The 24433-nt window shown below is 45.0% G+C and overlaps 1 protein-coding gene across 4 annotated transcripts in view; it reads left to right on the plus strand.

Annotated features, from left to right (window-relative positions):
• Positions 1-24433, plus strand: part of SH3RF3 (SH3 domain containing ring finger 3) — a 215440-nt gene that overhangs the window by 112347 nt on the left and 78660 nt on the right. For all 4 annotated transcript variants that reach the window (XM_036447977.2, XM_045584183.1, XM_045584185.1 and 1 more), the window contains exon 2: positions 18631-18906. In XM_036447977.2, the coding sequence (XP_036303870.1) occupies positions 18631-18906 (276 nt within the window). The remainder of the gene's footprint in view (positions 1-18630; positions 18907-24433) is intronic.

The following is a 24433-nucleotide window of genomic DNA, read 5'->3' on the forward strand; positions in this document are numbered from 1 at the left end:
GGGTAAGTCAGCTGAACGGTGCTCCTGCTGTGGAAGCACACTGACCATCAGGGGACAGCTCCTGCATTGAGCGTCTGCCCCCTGGTGGTCAGTGTGCATCATAGTGACCCGTCATTCAGGTCATTCTGGTCCTTCAGTCTCTTACGCTTTATATATATATTTCATTCTAATAATTTGCATTTTCCTTACAGCTAGTGAAGTTGAGTATCTTGTCATATATCTGGCCATCCATATGTCTTCCTTGGAGCTCCAAAGCTGTTCCTGGCACAATGGATTTGGGCGGTATGGGGCTGTGAAGCTTCACGTTGCTATGTGTGTCTGTTTGGCATATCTGAATTCTGGACTCTTTTTTTTCTCCATCTTTTATAATCAATACAAATAAAGCTCTAATACATCAGTCAGGTTGGGAAAGATTAGGCTGCAGTTACAACTCTGAAACCTCAGTAGCTCAAAACAGTCAGCCACCCTTTCATCACACTCCACACATGAGAGGGTGGCTGGCCCCTTGCTGCTCATCCCTGTTGTCCTCACTAGGATCGAGACAGTGCAGAATGCAGTGGTGCCCTAGGCAGAGAGGAGACAGAGGTTAGCCTCTGGACTGGGCTGGGCAGTGATGCTGGGCCACACACCCAGGGTGTTGGGAGCAGAGGTGCAGTCCTGCCTTCCTGGGGACAGGAACATCTTCTAACAAGGATTTCAGAAAATCTTGGTTCCTGGGGATACAAAAATGCTCTTTACCCTCCAGAACTCAGAGAGCCCATAGGAGAGTTTGTGGTATGGGGTTCCCACTGGATGTAGCCTAGCTGACTAGTGTCAGCCACTGTGGGCCCAGGAGGGCACTGTCTTGGTTCCCCCACAGTCCGGCCACAGGAAGGGATCCTTGGAGACAGTCATCAAAGGGCTCGTAAATTCCTTCTTTTCTTCAGACAGCAGATTTCACTTCCCCTCAGATGCTGCAGTCTAGAATTGGAGGGGAAATTCTAGTGATCTCTGGCCAGAATTTGAAATCTGGTTTCCTTAATTTTTAAACTCCACAGTATCCAACGGGATCTGGGATATTTGGCAGCTCTGCCGAGCAGCCCCCACAGCTCCCAGAAAGCTCGTGCTCTCAGAGGCCCTGCAGGGTCGAGAGGAAGTCCGAGGGGAGTAACTGAGGACTCCAGCTCTGCTTAGTTAGGATGAAATGTTTTTGAGTTAAAGTATTTTCAGGCATAGGATGCAGCAGCCGGTGAGTTTGATGATCTTAAAATACGTAAGTGTCAGGCTTGGTAGGCCTGGCTCTGAGGCTGCTATGTACTCCCTGTCTGCTCTGTCTGCGTGGCTTTCTGGGCCTCCTCTCTCTGCACCCTAGGATGTGAGTGGCACCAGCGATTGCCATAGAGAGCAGTCAGTGGAAGCCCTCACCCTCAGGACAACTGCCCTCTGTCAGTTCACATTCCTCAGAGTTGCAGTACACAATGCAGTTCAAACTATTCAAATTTGAATGTGAAGAATTAGAATTCGGTAGGATTTAGTTTTTCAGTTACACTAGACACTTTTCAAGTACTTGAGAGCTGGTGACCACTATCCTGGGCAGCATTATCTCAGAACGCCTGAAGTGTGGAGGGTTGGCCAGCCACATAGTAAGTTAGGCCTGGCCAGTCAGTGGGCGGAGCCTCTGGATTCCCCTGCCTCTCCTGTGCGGGCAGCCCTACTGCTGTCATCATGGTGCCTTAGATGGGACTGATTTTCAGAAAAGGGGGGCCTGGGTGGAGCAGATGTCCTCCCATATAGTTATTGTCTTGACCCAGACTTGGAGCAAATGAAGCTGCAGTGGTGGCTCTGGTTTACCAGCTGATGGGGGTTTCATGTCAACTCCTACTCAGGTCAGCATTATTTACTCCATAGATGTGGGAAGTTAATTCCAGGAGAGAAGAGGCATAGGAAAGAGAACCCCAGTTCTCACTCTCTTTCACGAATTAGACCTCAGTGAGGAAATGCTTGCCCCAGTCTTTGGAGGACCCTCCCTTGGCTTCCCCAGCTCGCTGGGTCAGAGGGGAGGGTGCCATGTATCTGTGTTAAGTGCTCCAGGTCACAGTGAGGCCTCAGTTCTGGCCCAGTTTCTGCAGGGCATTGACTCCTCTGTGCTGGTGCTCCTTCTAAGGTGCAGGGTCCTCAGAAAGTCCTCCACTTTCTGTGAATTGCTGACCCTGGGAAAGAGAACTGCCTCATGTTTAAATGACTTCCAGTGCATATTAGTCACAGGTTAAGGTAAGTAGAAAGTCTGCTCTTTGAGCAGAAACATTTCACCAAATGTAACCCTTCCTGCTGTCCTGCTGGTCTCTGGAGGATGTGTAATGGAAACTAATAACCGAAGCCTGTGTCAATAGGAAAGATGGGAGTGGTCAGCTACATCTCACTAGGCTTGAGAACTGAGGAGCCTTGGGCAGCTTTGCCACCTTTAATGACCAGAGCCACAGTGTAGATGAGGGTAAGAGCTGCCTTTGAACAGAAGCAGGTGTCACCAGGTGGAAGGGAAGACAGCTGCTAATGATCTTCCCAGTTCCATTTCACTAAGTTGAGAGTAGTCTGAATTTCTGTATGCTAAAAAACCTCCTTTTAGGAAAAAATGACTGTAATTATGCTGAGGGTGAGAGGTGAAACCCTTCTCTAATTGCAGGTTAAGCAAAACATAAGCATGTGGTGAGTGCTAAGACTGTAAAGTTTGCCAGCAGACAAGTCACTTTGAAATTGGAAGCTCAGTCCCAGATGTTTGGCAGTTTTCAGTGAGGGTTCCTCCTAGCGTGACTGCCACATACCTCCTGGATGCAAAAACCCTATCCCGAAATGCCTGGCTAACTTCTACTCAGCTTTCAAAACCTCAAGGCATCTGCTCTGTGAAGCTGTTTTTGCCTCCTCAGGGTGTTTCACCATTTGTCTACCACTCCCTTCAAGGCTTCCTCATGGTGCTCTCCCCTAAATACACTGACCATGCTGTCTGGTCTCTCACCTGGGATTTGGTGAGGACTAGAATGCATGCAGCTGTGAGACCCTGAGCATAGCAGGTGCTCTCGATGAAGGTGACTTCTCTCTGCAGTTTCCTTGACAATTATTGGTCATGCTGGCTGCTCCTGCTCTCATGGCTGTCTCGATAGGGTGGTCCTTTTGGGAGGGGAGTGCATGAGAACCAAGAGCAGAAGTCACACAGATGAAAGGACTAGGGCAGGGATTTGAATCCTATGGCTATACTTAAGACTTCTTCCATGGAGTCAATCTGTCTCATATTTGCTCTACTTCCTTTGCCACTGCTTCCTATTTTCTCCAGCATCATTGTCTTTCCCAAAGAACCCTGCCACAATGTAGCTGAAATAGAACAGCATTAGTTTTGTCATCTTTGTCTCCAGTAGTTTTTCAGGCTTCATTTGCTCCAAGACCTACTTGTTCATCTTCTTGGTGATACCTGATACCTGTAGAGCTCTCTTTCAACACCATATTTGTAATGAATCTACAGAAGCTGAGCAGGATCGTTGAGGATAAGACACTGGATGTCTCTTATTCACAGGGTCACCAGGAATCAGAGATAACGCAACAGCAAAATGTCAACACAAAAGTGATGCTACAGGCAAATCAGCAGTGTCATGCAAATAAATTTTTTTCTGAGGAGAAGCAGGTCTTTAGGCACAGTGCTCTGCTGGGCATATGTGGAGAGGCAGAGAGTGGGATGGCCAGTGACCATAGACTTTGGTGCCAGACCCAGAATCAGATCCCTGCCCTACTCCTATCATCTGTGTGATCCTATACAATTTTCTTGGTATTTCTGAACCACAAATCCTTGACCTGTAAAATAAAGATAATATCATTTATATGTGTTTTTTTTTTAAATGAGGATTAGAATGTATGTAAAGCATCTAAAACTGTTAAACAGGACCTCAAAAATGGCTGCTATTAATGATAATGTAAGTAATGATTATTACTGGTAAGTGTTACTAATAAGAAATAGTACTCATGGAGGACAGACATATGGACACATAAGGTACCAAAGTGCATGAACATATCTCTGGAACTCTGTGCTCTTTGTACACTTTGAGGTGTGCAGTAATGGGACTCAAACCTTATGTCCTTACATTCATTTTTAATAGACTGCCCTCATCAAAATGTCATTTTATTACTGCTTTGGCACCTAATTTAGTAAATTGTTATAGCTAATGTGGCATGTGACTGTCTCTTTCTCACTTAAAAACATCCTTTATTGCAAAGCTAGTACAGACTAGAAGCATTTGAAGTGAAAATTAATTGAGTCGTGGTAGATAGTTGTAGAATTTCGATTTTCTGCTTATAGTATTTTAAAAATTAGATTATACTTTGTTTCCATTGAACAAAAGAAGGTAAATGGTGGTGATGTTTTTATAAAAGTAGAAATTTTCACTTTTCAGTGATTAGACCAGTGTTTTTCAACCTTTTTTGGGCAAAGGCACACTTGTTTCATGAAAAAAATCACAAGGCACACCACCATTAGAAAATGTTAAAAAATTTAACTCTGTGCCTATATTGACTATATATAAAGTAATTCTCTTGAATAGGAATCAAATAAACACAAAGAAAGTATTTTATAATTACTTTATTATGAAATATTAAGTAAACAAAATAGTGAAAAATTATAAAATTCTTGTCTTGTCTGCACCTACGGCACACCAGGCAACATCTCGCGGCACACTAGTGTGCCGCGGAACAGCGGTTGAAAAACGCTGGATTAGACGAATTATAGAAGATGAGACTAATCACTAGAGGATTAAATTTTGCCAAAGCCAATTTAGGAATCTTATCTAGATAAAACCCTTTTGTGGCAGAACAATATGGTAAATGTGAAGAACGTGCAGCAGATGCAACCAAATCACTTGCCAGGCAACTCAAGGAAAGACCAGTTTCTAAAGACCGATTTGGCTCAGCCTGTGGACTGAAGGGTCCCAGGTTCAATTCCCATCAAGGGCGTGTACCTTGGTTTCGGGCACATCCCCAGTAGAGGGTGTGCAAGAGGCAGCTGATCCATATTTCTCTCTCATTGATGTTTCTAACTCTCTATCCCTCTCTCTTTTCCTCTCTATAAAAAATAAATGAAATATATTTTTAAAAGAGAGCGAGAAGAGATCCACTTCCAAATACATTACGAATGCTAGATGTCAGCATCAAAAATTGGCCCGGGAAACCCCAAAGTTCTAACCAAATTGTAAAGGGTTACCACTGCAAGCCTGAAATCCTGGTGTGGTGAGGACTTCAGGATTTCTTCAAGGTGGAGATGGACTCTTTTCTGGAAGGTCTGAGTTTTGAGGATCATCAGTCCTGATAATTAAGTATCAAAGCAAACACTACATTTCAAGGAGTAGATGGATTAAAATAACCACCAAGACAATTGGAAGGCACATCAAAGAGGGAGAAGAGAGGGGAGGTCAGGGGCGAAGGACAGAGAGGAAGAAGAAAGAGAAGGAGAAAGAGTGAAGGAGAGAAAGACAGACAAACAGAATGCCTGGCATGCCTTCTGAAGGCCTGGGACCCCAAGTCATCTCCATCCCTTCTCTTTTTTCAGTAGAACTTTATATATTTTGCATTTCCTTTTCAGGCTTAGCTAAGTTCAGAGCCTCCTCTGTAAGCCCACAGTGCCTGATGGCAGCCAGGTTGGCAGAGGATAAGTTGAACCTGTAAAGTTGTTCTCAAGGGCATCCTTGACAATTGAAAGGTATGGCAGGAGCCCCAGGTATGAGGCTAAGAAGTGTAAGCATTCCTTGCCTTAAAGGTGAGCTTAAGTCACCAATAAAAGTATCTGTCTCAGAACACCTGGATCTCTAATTAAGGCTGTAAATGATGCACAAATGGGGCCTGTGCTCTATAGGAGGGTGTACTGAGCTAGAGCTACTGAAAAAATTAATTGGCTAAATGACTAAATCTGCAGTAGATGCCAGTCAGATGTGAAAGGATGTCTAATGCAGAAAAACCTTTTAAAAAGGACTCATTAACTAAGCACAAAGAGTAGTCATGTAAGTGATTTCTAATTCATTAAGTTAGTACTTTGGCTTTTCAGCAGATGAGAATTAAAATGAGGCCCCTCTCCCACTTGGAAGTCAGGCTTCTGGTGTCTGTGGGTCTCACCACACTAGGGCATAGGCAGACAGCTTTACTGCTGTCCGTTAGAGATCAATGCACAGTCTCATGTCAAGATGAGGCCAAGATTGGCTTTTCCCTGGGTAGGCTGGAATTGAATGAGAATAGGTAGATACCATATATCGAGTGTTATGTGAACACACTGGTTAAGCTGTGATACAGAGGGATTCTCCTGTACTGAATCAGTGTCCTCGTCCTATTCCCGAGATTGCTGCACTAAACAGTACAGCAGACGGAGGGAGAAACTGCAGATATTTTGCTGCTTTGGCTTTTGCTAGCTGTGATGGGACTCCCACCTTGTATTATACTTCAGAGTGATAGAATTTTGGCTGGTGATGCAGGCTGGCAAAGAATTCACAACTATAAGAAGAGATAGATGCTGAGAGAAATTTATTTTTACTTTCCCCAAGGGAAACGGCCAGTGCATTGCTAATCATTACAAGAGCTAGTAATAAACAGTGGCCTGCTCTTTTAAAGGTTAATGGCTGCTGTTGCTAGGTGACCAGGATAGGAGGGGGATTTGGGGCTCAGAGAGCTGGCAGATGTCCTAGGGAGGTATCTTATCAGTATTTTTCCCAAGCCTGTGAAACATGCTTAGAGCAAAAGTGATGAAGAGTTCAAAAGAGGCTTGTTTGAAGAGGTTGGGAAAGGGAACTTCCCACTACTAGTAACTAGAGACTTCTTGATGCAAACTATCCCCAAGTTGTAAAAATAGCAGGGGGGCGGGGATATGCAAGAATGTAGCCCTGTGCCCAGACAGCATGGCTCAGTTGTTGAGCATTGATCTATGAACCAGGAGGTCACAGGTTTGATTCTTGCTCAGGGCACATGCTCAGTTGTGGTCTCGATCTCCAGGGAAGGCAGCCAGTCCATGATTCTCTGTCATCATTGATGTTTCTTTCTCTCTCTCCCTCTTCCTTCTTCTCTGAAATCAATAATATATGAATATAGCCTTGAAAATAACATCTTGTCTTGCAGTTTGAACAGGGGTGCTGTTTGAACCAGAGGAGCCAATAACTATCTTGGGGTGTAATTACCAGGTGCTTCTCAGAGATTGTGGAAGGCTACAGCAAGGAAGGAAAGGGGAAGTGTACACTTGTGATGTGGGGAGAAGTGCCAGGGGCCTTGGACCCTCTGATTCATCAGGTTTTGATCTGGAGGTCCTCAGGTGTTCCACAAGGACTGGCACAAAGGCAAGTAGCTGTAAAACAGGTGACACAAAGAAAGCTGCAGTGAAGAAGAGACCTGGAAGACTCTAGCTATAGGCTCTGCATTCTCTTCATGAATGGGACTTATGTGAATAAGAAATCACAAATGAACACTGAAACACAAATATACATGCCATCCTTAAGAATATTCAGTGAGATTTAAAATAAACAACCCAAGTGAATTCTCTGCTAGCAATTTTTAATCCCCACCTTGCCCTGCCTCTCTCTCAGGAAGAATATTCTAATGGTGGAGGGTGGGGCACACTATTTGAGTACCTGGCATGGCCTCCTCTGATTGTGCTTTTGCACCAGAGCAGTGGCTCCTGGACACTGTAGGTTTATACATGGGTCATCATTCCAAAAAGTAATCCCAATCCCAGTAACAGCCACTCCCTGTCTCCTGTCCCCTAGCCCTAAAAACCACTAACTGCTTTCTGTGTCTATGGATTTGTCTATTCTCAACATTTCATGTGAACAGAGTCAGCTAATGTCTGATTTCTTTTGTTCAGTATAATGTTTCCAGAGTTCATTTTGGTTGTCTATCATGTTATGAGCTGTTTTACGGCTGAGCAAAAATGCATTGTGTGAATGAACCACATTTGTTTATCCATTCATCTGTTGATGGACATTTGGGTTGTTTTCACACTTTGACAATTGTAGATAGTTCTGATATGAATATTCATGTACAAACTGTGTGTGGACTATGTTTCCATCCATCTAGGAGTGGAATTGCTGGATCCATTTTACATTCCCACCAGCAAAGCATAAGGGTTCCTGTTTGTGCAGATTGTTACAGACATTTACTATTGCCTGACTTAAAAAAAAAAATTATTGTTGAAAGTATAACATATGTCCCTTTTTCTCCCCATTAACCACTTTTGTTTCGATGTCTCTGAATCTATTTTGTTTATCACTTTATTTTGTTCATTAGATTCTACATGTGAATAAGATCATGTGATACTTATCTTTCTCTGACTGGCTTATTTCACTTAGCATAATACTCTCCAGGTCACTCCATGCTGCCTCAAAAGGGTAAGAGATCTTTCTTTTTTTCTGCTGCATAGTATTCCATGGTATAAATGTACCACATCCTTTTCATCCACTCATCTGATGGGCACTTGAGCTATTTCCAGATCTTAGCTATTGTAAATTGTGCTGCTATGAACATAGGGGTGCATATATTCTTTCTGATTGGTGTTTCAGATTTCTTAGGATATATTCCTAGAAGTGGGATCACTAGGACAAATGACAATTCCATATTTAATTTTTGAGGAAACTCCATACTGTTTTCCACAGTGGTTGCACCAGTCTGCATTCCCACCAGCAGTGTACTAGGGCTCCCTTTTCTCCACATCCTCACCAGCACTTGTCATTTGTTGATGATAGCCAACAAGTGTGAGTTCATACCTCATATTGTTTTAATTTGCATCTCTTTGATGATCAGTGACTGAGCATTTTTTCATGTATCTCTTGGCCATCTGTATGTCCACTTTCAAGAAGTGTCTTTTTAGTTCCTTTGCCTATTTTTTAATTGGATTGTTTGTTTTCCTTTTGTTAGTTATATGAGTTTCATATATATATATATATATATATATATATATATATATATATATATATATAATTTTTAATTTTTTAGATATTAACCCTTTATCAGATGTATCACGGTCAAATATTTTCTCCTATATAGTGAGCTCCCTTTTCATTTTGTTGATGATTTCTTTTGGTGTACAGAAGATTTTTATGTTAATGTAGTCCCGTTTGTTTATTTTCTCCTTAGTTTTCTTTGCCCTAGGAGATGTATCCGCAAACATATTGCTATGAGAGATGTCTGAGATTTTGCTGCCTATAGTTTTCTTCCAGGATTTTTATAGTTTCATGACTTACATTTAAGTCTTTTATTCATTTTGAGTTTATTTTTGTGCAATATGTAAGTTGGTGGTCCTACACATTTTTCTGCTTGTATCTGCTCTATTTTCCCAATACCATTTATTGAAGAGACTCTCTTGACTCCATTGTATGTTCTTGCCTCATCTGTCAAATATTAGTTGAGCAGATTGGCTTAAGTTGATTTCTGTGGTCTCTGTTCTGTTCCATTGATCTATATGCCAGTTCTTATACCAGTACCAGGCTGTTTGATTTAAGTGGGTTTGTAGAATAACTTGATATTTGGTATTGTGATCCCTCCAACTTTATTCTTCTTTCTCAAAATTGCTGTGGCTATTCGGGGTCTTTTTTGGTTCTATATAAATTTTTGGAGTATTTTCTCTACAGCAGTGAAATATGCTGTTTGTATTCTAATAGGGATTGCATTGAATGTAGATTGCTTTGGGTAATATGGACATTTTAATTATGTTAATTCTACCATTCCAAAGTATGTTGTTCCACTGGTTTATATCTTCCTCTATTTCCTTTTCCAACATACTGTAGTTTTCTGAGTACAAGTCTTTGATCTACTTGGTTAAGTTTATTCCTAAGTATTTTAATTATTTTTTTGTTATAATGGTAAATGAGATTATTTGCTTAGTTTCTCTTTCTGAAATTTCATTATTGGTGTATAAAAAAGCCATTGATTTTTTGGGTGTTAATTTTGTATCCTGCTACCTTGCCAAATTCATTTATTAAATCTAGTAATTTTGGGTCGACTCTTTAGGGTTTTCTATGTATAATGTCATATTATCTGCAAATAATGAGTTTTACCTCCTCCTTTCCAATTTGGATACCTTTTGTTTATGTTCTTGTCTGATTTCTGTGGCTAGAACTTTCAATACTATCGATATCTATAACTAGAGGCCTGGTGCATGAAATTCATGCACAGTGTGTGTGTGTGTGTGTGGGGGGGGGTTGTCCATCAGCCCAGCCTGCACCCTCTCCAATCTGAGATCCCTTTCACAATCCAGGACTGCTGGGTCCCAACTGCTCACCTGCCTGCCTTCCTGATTGCTCCTAACCGCTTCTGCCTGCCAGCCTGATCACCAATTAACCACTCCCCTGCCAGCCTGTTTGCCCCCTACTTCTCTCCTCTGCTGACCTGGTTACCCCTAACTTCCCTCCCCTGCAGGGTTGATCGCCCCCAACTGCCCTCACTTGTCGGCCTGGTCCCTCTCAACTGCCCTCCCTTGCAGACCTAGTGCTTCCCAACTATCCTCCCCTGCTGGCCATCTTATGGTGGCCATCTTGCCACATGGGGGCAGGATCTTTGATTGCATGGAGGCAGCCATCTTGTGTGTTGGAGTGATGGTCAATCTGCATATTACTCTTTTATTAGATAGGATAGAGGCCTGGTGCATGGGTGGAGGCCAGCTGGTTTGTCCTGAAGGGTGTTCCGGATCAGGGTGGGGGTTCCCTTGGGGTGTGGGGAGGCCTGGTTGAGGGGCCTGTGGTGGTTTGCAGGCTGGCCATGCCCCCTGGTGACCCAAGCTGAAGCCCTGGTATCTGGGGTTTATTTATCTTCTACAATTGAAACTTTGTAGTCTAGAGCAGAGCCAAGCCTCCTGCTCACTCTCTGGTGGCAGCCATTTCTGTTGGATTTTATTTATCTTCTATAATTGAAACTTTGTAGCCTGGAGTGGAGGCCTGGGCCTGCCATGGTGTGTGGAAAGCTTGGCTTCCTCCATTGCTGGGGGAAACCCTAACCTCCTGCTCTTCCAGTTCAGTTGCTGCTGCCATTTCTGTTGGAATTTATTTACCTTCTATAATTGAAACTTTGTACCCTTGAGTGGAGGTCTGGGCCACCAGGGTGTGTGGAAAGCTTGGCTTCCTCCATTGCCAGAGAAACCCAAGCCTTCCTCCTGTTCTCTGTGGTTGGGGTTAATTTGCATACTCACTTGGAGTGGCTGGTGGGCTGGCTGGTGGGAGTGATAGTTAATTTGCATATTAATCTTTTATTAGATAGGATAATAAAAGCTTAATATGCTAATTAGACCAGACAGCCAAATGACCTTCCAAATGTCCTTCCAGATGACCTTTTGGACAAAGCCATAGCTGCGAGGGCTGAGCCCCTTGCAAGAATTTTTGTGCATCAGGCCTCTAGTGTTGAATAATAGTGGTGAAAGCAGACATCTCTGTCTTGTTTCTGTTGTTAGGGGAAATGGTTTTAGTTTTTGCCCATTGAGTATGATATTCACTGTATGTTTGCCATTTATGCCTTTATTATGTCGAGGTAAGATCCCTCTATTCACACTTTTTTTAGAGTTTTTTTTTTTTTAATAAAAAATGGGTGTTGAATTTTGTTGAATGCTTTTTCTTGGTCTATTGATATGATCATGTGGTTTTTTTTATCTTCCATTTTGTTGATGTGATGTATCACATTTATTGATTTTTGAATATTATACCAGCCTTGCATCCCTGGAATAAACCCCACTTTGTCATGGTGGGATTTTTAATATAATATATTGCTGGATTCAATATACTGCTGGATCCAATTTGATGATATTTTGTTGGTGATTTTAGCATCTATGTTCATCATAGATACTGGCCTGTAATTCTCTTTCTTTGTAGTGCCTTTTTCTTGTTTTGTAATTTGGATAATGCTGCCTTCATAAAAAGAGCTTGTAAGTATTCCTTCCTCTTAGATTTTTTGGAATAGTTTGAGGAATATAGGTGTTTAGTTTTCTTTGAATGTTTGATAAAATTCCTCTGTTAAGCCATCCAGACCAGGGGTTTTGTTTGCTGAAAGTTTTTTTTTATTATTGCTTTTATTTCCTCAGTTTTTATTAGCCTATTCAGGTTTTCTGATTCACTTTTGGGAGAGTATATTTTTCTAGGAATTTGTCCATTTCATCCATATTATCCAGCTTGTTAGCGTATACTTGTTCAAAGTATTTTCTTACAATCCTTTATATTTTGTGTTTCTGTGGTATCTCTGCTTCCATTTATGATTTTATTTATTTGGATCCTCTCTCTTTGTTTCTTTTTTTTTAATTTAAAATTTCAGAGAGGAGTGGGAAGAGAGAGAGAGAGAGAGAGAGAGAGAGAGAGAGAGAGAAATATCAGTGATGAGCGAGAATAATTGATCAGCTGCCTCCTGCACATCCGCACATCCCTCACCAGGAATCGAGCCCTCAACCCTGGCATATGCCCTTGACCAGAATTGAACCCAGAACCTTCCAGTCTGCAAACCAATGCTCTATCCACTGAGCCTAACCTGGTAGGGCTCTCTGTGTTTCTTTCCTTCTTTCTTTTTTAAAATATATTTTATTGATTTTTTTCACAGAGAGAGAGGGAGAGGGATAGAGAACTAGAAACATCGATGAGAGAGAAACATTGACTAGCTGCCTCCTGCACACCCCTTACTGGGGATGTGCCCACAACCAATGTGCATGCCCTTGCCCGGAATCAAACCTGGGATCTTTCAGTCCTCAGACCAACACTCTATCCACTGAGCCAAACTGGTTTTGCTCTCTCTGTTTCTTGATGAGTCTCTTAAATGGTTCATCAATCTTGTTTATTTTTTCAAAGAACCAGCTCTTGATTTCATTGATTTTTAAAATTTTTTTTACCCTCCTTTATTATTTCCTCCCTCCTACATACTTTTCTTATTGTTCTCTTTCTAATTCTTTTAGTTGTGGGGTTAAATAGTTTACTATTAATTTTTCTTGTTTTTAGAGGTGTGTCTGTAGTGCTATGAACTTCCCTGACAGGACTGCTTTTGCTATGTCCCAGAAATTTTGGGTTGTTGTGTGTTCATTTCCATTTGTTTCCAGGAAATTTTTTATTTCTTTCTTGATCTCACTGGTAATCCATTTATAGTTTAACTGGAGTCCCGGTGCATGAATTCATGCATGGGTGGGATCCCTCTGGGTGGCCTGCAGGGATCAGGCCAAAACCTGCAGTGCAGTTCTATCATCAGCTCCTACCTGCTATGAGTGGCCTGCAAAAATCAGGCTGAAACTGGCTCTCCAACATCCCCCGAGGGGTCCCAGATTGCAAGAGGGTGCAAGTCAGATTGAGGGACCCCACCAGTGCACTATTGGCCTGGGAAAGAACCACAGGAGGGCTCCAGGGCATGTCCGGCCCATTTTGCTCTATCCCGATCAGTACAGATTGGCTGGACCTCAGCAGCAAGCTAACCTACCAGGAGAGCATCTGTCCTCTGATGGTCAGTGCATATCATAGTGACTGGTTGATCAGTTGACTGTCTGGCACCTAGTGGTCAGTGCACATCATAGTGAGTGGTTGAGCAGCCTTAGCATATCATTAGCATATTATGCTTTGAATGGTTGTTTGGTTGTTCCACCCAGAGGCTCTTTAGCTCTGGCCCTAATTTCAGGGGTTGGTTTTTAATTCAACAGGAATTTTGAACATGTATCCGCTGTCAGGCCAGTGGTGGGATGCAGCATCGAACAAAAGTAGGTGAGGACAATAGTCTGGGTGAGACAGGAGAGTAAGATGCTAGGAAAATTAATTGGCAAGTGAAATAGGAAAACTGAGCCAGAGAGCTGAACAAACTGGCTAAGCAATTTACAGCAGATACAGAAAGTTATCTCCCCAGATATAACATCTAAGCCTCAGTTGTATTTCAGCTCCAGACCCAGAAAAACCAGGTGGGCATTGCCAGGACCAGCTGCGATGACTAATGACCACCCCTGCTTTAATACTGAGTGGAGTCTAAAACATGAAAGAATACATGTGGAAGGCTGATGAATATTCTGTTGAAACCTTCCCTAAACTCTCAGCTTTAAAAAAAATCTTCAAAACAAAGAACCTGGTATAAGCTTTCTCTCCCGGAGCATGCTCCTGCCTTTCCCTTCTCCTTCTTCTTTCCCCACATGTGTGCAACTGCTAAACTGTAAGGGTCCCCATAGACTTACAACCAAGGGAGCAATGGGCAGTGGCAGCTCACTCCATGTTCACCCCCTGAACCTGTCTCCAAGTCTCCCTTTTCTTTGACTTACCAGTGGTCCAAAGCAGCTCTGCCTAGGCTCTCCTATTGCTTCTTCTATTGTTTCACTGTCTCTGGCTTTCATAAATGTACCATCAAAATCACCTGGACTTGTATTGTGAAATCTTTTCTGCACAAAGTCAAGAACCCACACTCTACTGGCCAGCCTGATGCAGAGTGCTCAGGGCTAGGTCTTTCTGGTAACACAGGATTTCCATTGGTAACTGGTTGATAGATCCAGGACAAGTGCTGTGTGGAAAGCACTGGGTAAGGGAGATTGGGTCTTCTTGGAGTCTGGAAGATCAGTGAGTCCTTTGCACTCTTCACCCTGGCTCGCTGGGAGAGCTGAAGAAGCCTGACCTAGCCAGTGCGCCTCCCTCACGTGCTCCACACCAGCTGTGGTGCCTGCCCTCACTTCCAGGGAGCCAGCCCCTCTCAGTATTCGAGGAGTGGTGGAAAGGCAGCACGTTTGTTAAGTCCCCCTGCTGCAATGATCTCTGTAAAAGATGAGTGGGTGCCGCTGTGCACATACCAGCACCCATGTCTCCACGGGAGAACATTAAGCCCCTAGCAGCATTCATCTGCTACATCTGAGTAATGAGCTGTAAAGTTGACATTAAAGGTTTAATTATTATTAATGCCTTGCAGAGTGGCTGGAGTAAATTATCCTTTAGGCATCCCAAATGCATTTCCCTTTTTCTTTCATGTCTTCTCCCTAATGTCCTGACCTCACCTATTGTACTGGTGGCTCAATGGCAATCTTTGAAATCAGTTCCTCTACAGGGCAGCATACAGAAGGGAGAGAGGGCATGAGGATGAGGACAGCCAGGGGGAGAAAGGAAATGGCTGCAGAAAAACCCACTTAGTTTCCTTGGCTGGGCTGGGGAGGCTAGAATTTCGAGTTCCTTTGTTTGCACCCCCACCCCCTCTGCGGCCCCCATAATAATAGCTCACCTGCTCCTGGGCCCTAGTCATGGACTAACTATTTAATCTTATAAAGGGCTCTGAAGGTGAAAGGTACTGGGAGCAGTTCTGAGCATCACCATTTCTGAGTGCTTCCACACAGTGAGAAACAGGCCCTGACCCTGGACTAAACTGCCTCTCAGCACCGTCTCTGACTTTGATATTTTTGCCCTCCAAAATGTGTCTTGCATCTTAAAAAGGTTTACTGCCCCTCTCAGTTTTGCTCTATCAGATGCTGATCTTGGCAATGCAGTGGGGTTTAGTCAGGAGTGGTCTCTCTCTCTCTCTCTCTCTCTCTCTCTCTCTCTCTCTCTCTCTCTCTCTCTCTCTCTCTCTCTCTCTCTCTCTCCCCTTTCCACCAAAGGCTGCTAAAGAGCATGGCTGTCTAACTAGACATGCTGCAGCCACGGAGGCTGCTTGCTCCCAACCCTGCCCTCTAACCTCCAGGCCAGTGGGGAGTTGGGCCTGCCCACGCTGCCCCAGAAGCAGTGGTAGGCTATGTGCAGCCCACTTCCTAACTCTACTTCTGCTGTATCAGAACCTGGACTCGTCCTTTCCTGGTTCACATGCTAGAACACCTGCTCTCTCCTCTGTGCAGAACTGGTACCAGCAGTTTTTCCAGACCTGTGTGAGGCATGCTGGTTTACAGGGTTGCCATGTCAGATAAGTTTGTCACTTCTAACTTTTCCCACTCCCCCAGACCCCACCCTATCTCAGGAATAACCTGAGCATATATGAATTAACAAGCATATGATAGGGCATAAACCTGGTGTTAGGAGCTCTCCTTGGTCCCAGGATTGTCAGGCAAACACAGCACAGTCCTGCTCTGGGGCCTTGGTGGAATAGGTCTAATCCAGTGGGGAGTGAAGGACAAGAGCCTCCAGGATGAGGCGAGCAGAGCCTGGGATGCTGCCTGGTTTGGGGGAGAGAGAAAGGGCCCAAGGTGCTAGCAAAGACGGACAGTTCAGAATCACATGAGGTTACAAGCCCAAATGCAGAACTGAACTTACCACCCTGTTGCTTACCTACCTACTGTCCTCAGAGAGGATTACCTTGGAACCCGGGGTTCTTCATGCTGATTATACAAAATGCAAGTAAGTGGTGCTTACAAGTGTCCTGTGTATCAACAGAGCTAGTAAGCTAGTTGTGGGCAGGCAGAGTGGCCATGTTAGTGTGTCTTCAACATGGGGTGAGAGGAGGTGTTTGTGTTGAAATGGCAAGAAAGTGCATAGAGGGAGGCTCAGCAGTGAAACAAAGTACACACTGGCCATTCCTGCTTGCCCTTGCCCACAGTGAAGAAAGGACCAAACAGCCTCATAGTCGATGTCTCTTACAATAAATACTGCTTTTGAGCATGGCCCTCTTAGTCTGAGACTAAGGAAATGGAGTCTGTCTGTGACAAAGTGATGTTTTCTTTTGTACACCTCGTTGAGGCCAGTTTTTAAGATTAACAGTAAGTTCTTTTCTTCAATACATCTTACCTCAATGGATCTATCAACTTCTCCATGTGGTCACTGCTGAAAATACTGCAGTCACAGAAATAAATAAATGTTATGTTTGTTTTAAAGTTGTGATACACCGAGTTCAAAGAGAACAAGATATTCTGTCATTTTGTCAATGTAGCCTGAGGGCTGCAGCAGGCTTTCTCAGCCTCAGCACCATGGACATTCTGGACCGGGTACCGTGCATTTTAGGTTGATTAGCGGCATCCCTGGTCTCTACACATTAGATGCCAATAGTGCCTTTTCCCCAGTTGTGACAATCAAAAATGTCTTCAGAGATTGTCAGATGGCCTTTGGGGGGTGAAATTGTCCCTGATTTGGAACCCTCAGGCTGGGGGCTGACTGGCTCTTGTGTGGCCCCCAGCCTCTTCTATTCTTTTCTGATCACGGTCCTTAGGTTGTAAGTAGCACTTTGCCCAGCTCTTTAAAACTTGGGCCTGTGCCAGTCTACTGTGTATGCGGAGCAAAGCTTGCCAGGAGGGATGTTGCTGGAAGCAAACTGATGTTTTCCTCATTGAATTCTGCAAATCCTGTGTGCTCTGTTTAGTGGGTTGGTGGTGCTATTTGGCAGTTTGCCAGCAGGTTCCCTCAGCTCCCGTTGCTGCCATTGTTGACACACAGATGTGGGAGGTGGAGGTGTAGCAAGCTAGTAAATCCTCTGCACCCGCTCCCCATGCACTCCTGCCTCGGGCTTTTGGCCTGTATTGGCTGATTCAAAGACTAAAGAAATCCTTGGCATGGACAGCCCCTGGGAGAAAATGCAGCTCTGTTAGGAAAATCCTTGAGTTTTGCCACAGGAACAATAGTAAGGTTTTTGTTTGATTTTTCTGCTGGCATAGAATTGGCCTTTGGCAAAGCTTACTCAGCTGAACCAGTGTGGGCCACCGGTAAACAAGAGGAAGAGAAACCCAGATGGCATTGGCCTTTATGAAACAGTGAGAGGAGCTGAGGACATGAACAGTGACATCAAGTTTCAGAGTAGTTCAACAACTTACCGCTGAAGCGCTTAAGATGGCCAAGAATTCTGTCTCGGTTTAGAGCTAGTCACTGTTGGAGACCAAAGATGGCAGATCACTTTTGGAAGGGTTACTAACCTTTGACAGGGTAACAGGAACACCCATGACATTAAGGGGATACTATTTTATGCTCTTCATATTGTCCATCAGGACCAGACTGCTGTAGGCATCAAAAAACTATGAGTCATGGTTGAGGGGGTCTGTGACAGCTGGGACTCTTTAGAACTTACAAAACATTGAGGGCCATAGTCCCAGGGAGGCCTCCACCTTCCACGCTGGACTGTCTCTGGGACTACATGTCACAGGTGTGTACCACGAGTGGGAAGGACACTATAATCTGTGCAAGTCTCTTGCCTCAACTTGAAACCCCCTTGAGGCAGGTTTTGAGTTGCTGGGACGTTTCAGAGATAAGTAAGGAGAATTTTGTTGGGAGATAATTGTTGGAATTCTGGCAGATAGAAATACTCCCAGTGGAGATAGATCAGGTCAGCATGGAGAGGTGGATGAGAACAGTCTGGAGTCAGAGCCCTATATGGAGATCCTGCCCTAATTAACAGGCGTGGGGCTTCCGGCCAGTTACTTTCTCTCTCTCCATGTCTCAGTGTCCTGACCTGAAAATGAAGATCATTTAGCTCCTGCTTCAGAGTCTTTTTCGGCACAGAGTGAGCTGGTGTGTGCCAAGGTCAAGGACAGTACCTGGCCCCTCACACACATGACTGGAGAGGGAATGACATCATGGGCGCATCTAGTGAACCCTGTTGTCCAGGAAGGGTCATGGGTTGCATGTTCCTTGGACAAGGGTCTGTTCCTTTGAAACACTCCCCACTCGAGGGCATCTCTGCACCTGCCCGGGCCTGGAGCCCACACTCCAGGCCGCCCAGGCAGCAGAAAGGCCACGCTGAGTAACCCGCCTTGTGTTTTGCTTTCAGAATCCTTCCCAGCTTCCCTGTGGCAAAGCCCTCTACAGTTACGAGGGGAAGGAGCCTGGTGACCTCAAGTTCAACAAGGGGGATGTCATCATCCTGAGGCGCAGGGTGGACGAGCACTGGTTCCACGGGGAGCTGCGTGGCGCACACGGCTTCCTGCCCGCCAGCTATGTGCAGTGCCTCCGGCCCCTGCCGCCCGTCCCTCCCCAGGGCAAAGCCCTATATGACTTTGAGATGAAGGACCGAGACCAGGACCATGACTGCCTGACCTTCACCAAGGTAAGCTGGCCTCTGTGCACAGCCCTTGCACAGCAATTCCCCACCCCGAGCTCACGCCTTCCCCGTGAATCCTGTTTCTTCCCAGGGTCTGAGTCCCACTGAGCCTCCTAAACGGTAGAGGAATCTGTCCATCTCCCAAGGAGGTTTCGTTGGCTGGAGTGAGATGGCTTGGCTGCCAGGAGCGACAGGGCACTCTTGGAGCAGGACCCTTCCTCACCCAAGAGGTGTCTACGCGGTGACTGGCGGGAGGAATGAAGTCTTTCCCAGGCTCACAGACCCTGTGAGAGAACCTCACTAGGAAAGCTGCGGGGGTCCCTTTCAGGTCGCAGGGCCGGAGGGCTGGGCCCAGAAACCAGCATATCGCCATCCCGTCTTCTGGGGCACCAGGCAGAGGGTGGGCAGGTGTGCTCAGGTCCCACTCTTTCCAAGAGGGGCCTGGTTAGGGAAAAACTGACCAATATTGGCCAGTGGCATGGAGGAGAGCAAGTGAACAGACTTGTGGACTGTGCTAGTAAGCATCGAGGACCAGGGTGACAGCCCTAAGCCCTTCCCATCCATTCTCATCTTGGGCCTCCTCCTTGTTTGCAGGGGGGCAGCAGGGAGCCCTGGAAGCTTCTGCTCATACTTGGAGGTTCCTGTGGGTTTGTTACCTGTGCTGGGCTTTATCTTCACAACCACCAGGTTCTGAGAGAAGTGTTTGGAGCCTGTTGTCCACCTAAGAAATGTCCAAGCTATAGAGAATTTTTACAATAGTTTGAGCCAAACTGAAGGCATATGCCAGGAGCAAGGTCCCAAATGCTTCACAGAATAACAGTCTGAGGCTTGTTTTTTGCATTTGGAATTAAGGAGAGAACATAAGGAAGGTTACATGGAGGTGGGAGAAAGTGAATTAGATTAAAGGAGAGTTAACAAGATGATGTGCTCTCTTGAAGGTGGTCACAGTTTATTCAAAGGGGTGTTAACGTAGATGCACAGAATCAAGGGACAGTGTTGCCTTAAGGCAAAATTAAGCCTTTTAGTAAATTAAAGAAGTGTTATGATTGGGGTATCACCTGCCCAGTTAGGAATTTATGAATCAGATTACCCTGTGAGGTTACTTTCCATAGGAGCCCTTTTCTTCCCTCCTCTTCCCCACCCCACATAAAGTTGTAAATAACAGAGCTGAAAATCTAACTCACATCTCTGACTTGAAAGCCCCCATTCTTTCCACTTCTGAGAGGACATTGGTGCCTCCCTGCCTATCTGTCTCTCTTCATCTGTACAACTTGGCTGTGGCACTGAGCCATCTGTAAGGCTGCTGAGGTATTGGGCACACCATTTTCGAACAAAATTTGCATGTCCAATGCATAGCTGCTGTTTGTCTTGTTCCATCCCTCGGCCTGACAGAGAATAATCTATTTTTCACTCTGGTGTTCTGAGGCTAATTACAAGTGTCTTCTGGCTGATGCAGCCTCCCAGGAAGCCAGCATCCAGGCTCCTTCCTCCCCCTCACCCCTGCCCCACAACTCTCCCTCTCCCTCTTCCTCTCAGTCTGAGGTGAGAATGGCAGGCAGCCCAGTGTCAGGCAGACAGACCCTTCTCTGACCAATAGACTCTCCAGAGCTGCCTTGAAGATGAACTCCTCTAGGAGCCCTGATGCTCTGTGTCATAACTTTTGACCAAGAACAGGCACCCCAGTGACCTCTCAGAGTCCACAGGGCCCTTGCTAACCTTGTATCTGGGCTTCAAAATTTCAGCTCTTCAGTGAAGAGCTCCCCGAAAAGGGACAGCTGCAGAGAGCCCCCCGCCCCATCCCCACCTCTGCCCCCTCTGGGCCCTGCCCTTGCCCCATCCTGCTTCTCTGCTGTAAGGTCCATTATTTCAGACTCTGCCCAGGACACTCATCTGCAGGGTGAAGACCGTGGGACCCGAGGACAGAGGGGCATTGTCTACTTCACAGAAATGTAGCAAGCCCCGCCCTGTGGGAGCCATGTAGGATCCCAAGGGTGCAGACAGACTCACTGCTCCCCAGGGGCATGAAGTCCAGTGGGAGAGGCAGGGAACAGCAAGTCTGGGACTAAGTACTCAGAAGATAGTTTCAGAGAATAATGAGACACTGGCCACCCAGGAGGCAGACCTGTATGTAGTAAGGGCTCTAAATATTCAGGGATATAATTTAATATTTGATACTTAAAGAAGCATTAAAGTAGTCCTCATGGGTAAAACTAGAATGCTCTTAGGCTTCCTTAGAGTTATTCTGTGGTTGGTGTTGTTTTTACTTTGAATTATGTTGTGGGGCTTGTTTTGTGCTGGTCTCAGTCTATCCAAACCAATGTTGTGGCTGGACCAGTCCTTGTGGTTCTTACTATGATTATAAAACATCATTCAACAGTAACCATCAGGAAACTTTGGAAAGACAAGGTTTGCTACATACAGTGAGGTTTAGATGAGACTGAGCATATGGGCCTGGGGTCTGCTTTTATTCAGGTCAAGGGTGGGAGACTAGGTTTCCAGGGCTCACTTATTTTTTTTATTTATTTATTTTAAATCTGTATTGTTGAGAGTATTACAGATGCCCCTCTCTCCCTCTGTTGCTCCCCTCCACTCATTTCCTACCCCTCTCCAGGTCAACAGCACTATTGTCTGTGTCCGAAGGTAATGCATATATGCATATAAATTCTTTGCTCAATCTCTTCCTTTTCCCTCCTTCACCTTCCCTCTGAGATTCCTTAGTCTGTTCATGTTTTCATGACTATGATTCTATTTGATTCATTACTTTATTTTGTTCATTAGATTCCTTGTTTGTTTATTTTGATTTTTATATTCAATTGTTGATATTTATTTATTGCCATTTTATTTGTATCTTTTTCATCTTTAAAATATATATTTAGTGAAAGTATTACATATGTCCCCTTCTAAGCCACCTCTACTCCCCACACACCTTCCTACTCCCCACGTCAGGCCTTCACCACTTTATAATCTGTGTCCATGGGGTATGCAAGTTTGTCCATGGGTTATTCTTTGGTTGATTTCTTTCCACAACCCACTCTCCCACACCTTTTCTCTGAGACACCACAGTCTGTTCCATGTTTCTATGTCTCTGGATATATTTTGTTCATCACTATTTTGTTCATTGGATTCCACATATGAGAAAGATCATGTGATACTTGTGTTTCTCTGACTGCTTAGCATAATACTCTCTAGGCCCTCCATGCTGTCTCAAAGGGTAACAGATTCTCCTTTCTTACTGCTGCATAGTATTCTATCTTGTAAATGTGCCACAGTTTCTTTATCCACTCATCTAATGATGGGCACTTGGGCTGTTTCCAGATCTTAGGTATTGTAAATTGCACTGCTATGAACATAGGGGTGCATATATTCTTTATGATTGGTATTTCAGATTTCTTAGGATATCCTACCTAATAAAAGAGTAATATGCAAATTAACCATCACTCCCCTACACCCATAAACCATGCCCATGAACCATGCCCACAATCCAATCAGGAGCGAATATGCAAATAAACCCAACCAAGATGGCTACAGCCACAGAGAGCAGGAGGGAGGCTTGTGTTTCCCAGGCAATAGAGGAAGCCAAGCTTTCCGCCTGCCCTTGCCAATCTAGGCCTTCACTCAAGGCTACAAAGTTTTAATTATAGAAGGTAAACAAATCCAAACAGAAATGGCGGCAGCCATGGAGCTGGAAAGAGCAGGAGGCTAGGGTTGCCCTGGCAATGGAGGAAGCCAAGCTTTCCACACATCCTGGCCAGCCCAGGCCTCCACTCCAGACTACAAAGTTTCAATTATAGAAGATACATAACCCCAACAGAAATGGCTGCTGCCACAGAGCAAGCAGAATACTTGGCTCTGCTCCAGGCCACAAAGTTTCAATTATAGAAGATAAACAAATCCCAGATACCAGGGCCTCCACTTGGGTCACCACGGGGCATAGCCAGCCTGCAAACCACCACAAGCCCCTCTCTCAGTGTGCCCCATGCCCCAAGGGAACCCCCACCCTGATCTGGGAAATGCTTCAGGGAAAACCAGCTGGCCCCTACCCATGTACCAGGCTTCTATCCTATCTAATAAAATAGTAATATGCAGATTGACCATCACTCCAACACACAAAATGGCTGCCTCATGTGGTCAAAGATCCTGCCCCCATGTGGACACAAGATGGCCACCATAAGATGGCCAGCAGGGGAGGGCAGTTGGGAGGGACCAGGCTGGCAGAGGAGGGAAGTTGGGGGTGACCGGGCATGCAGGGAAGGGCAGTTGGGAGGGACCCAGGCCTGCAGTGAAGAGCAGTTGTGGGGGACCAGGCCTGCAGGGGAGTCCCTTTAGAGAAGTGGCATTTGACTTGTGGTTGAGGGGCAGAGCAACTGCCATAAGAGAATCTTGGGTCTCCTGTTTCTACAGGAAGCCGGATGGGCAGGGACACATCTCAGGATGTTTTGAAGGACTTTGTTTTCTTGAATCCTGGGGATAAATGTGGAGAGTTAGAGACCCTTGGTCATGATCCTCAGTCAGAATTGTGCCAAGTTCACATAACCTTCTTGCCAACACCCACTCACACCTCCTGTCTAGGGTGGAGCACACACTTGCTAGATACCTGCTCTGTCTGCATCTCTCACCTCCAAACATCTCCAAACAAAGTATCCGGAGAGCATGATGAATGCATCAGGCTCTTTGGCTCCCACTTGGTTTCTGTCTCCTGTTGCTGGCATTGTCCTTCTGCTATTTTTCTTCTATAGGTGTCTGAGCCAGCTCCTGGCCACCAGGCCTGGGATGCTGGTTGTGTAGATGTCACACCTCCAGTGACCAAAGGGTCTTCATACTTTGGCTTTGTTGGGGCAGCCAGCTGGATTGCTGTTGGGCAGCATCTTGTGTGGATATGCCCCATGTGGAGTCGGTAAGGAAAGGGGAGTCTCTAAAATCCACAGAGGGCTCAGAATGCCTTTAAAATACACCATAGTGGTTGGATTGATTGGGTTTTAAAGGCATGAAGGAGGTGGATCAAAGCAAGATTTTTACCTTTGGTGTTGGATTTTGAAAAATCCTATTAAAATTGTATTCATTAAAGTCATTCTAAAGCTAAAACTCTGTTTCATTTAAGAAGAGAATGAATACTTACTTTTTACAAAGCAGCTATAAAAAGCATATTTCCTAACTTTTTAGTAGTTCCACCCCTGAAAGGAACATGTGCAACAAAGACTAAAGAGAAGTGCCCTGTCCCCAGGCTCTGGCAGCGCCTTTGCCAGGCGTCCTCACTGAGTCCATGAGGTGTGCTGCCCTACACATTCCCAGGAGAGACCCCAGGAGTGACCTTAGGAAAACACTTAACAGTGCTGGGCCAAAGCTCCTCCTCTTGAAGTCAGGACACTGATACCTACACTGGAGGTGGAAAGAGTTGGGCTTAGGGCTTGGCATACCAGTCGGGACCTTGAGTTCCATTCCTTTTGTGGCAGCTTATTCCATGTTTTCATATTTTCACTCAACTGTAAGACTCAGCAAATGTCTTTTGTGCCCTGACCATGTAACTTTCAGTGCG

The sequence above is a fragment of the Pipistrellus kuhlii genome, unplaced genomic scaffold, assembly GCF_014108245.1.
Source record: "Pipistrellus kuhlii isolate mPipKuh1 unplaced genomic scaffold, mPipKuh1.p scaffold_m20_p_2, whole genome shotgun sequence".
Lineage (NCBI taxonomy): Eukaryota > Metazoa > Chordata > Mammalia > Chiroptera > Vespertilionidae > Pipistrellus > Pipistrellus kuhlii.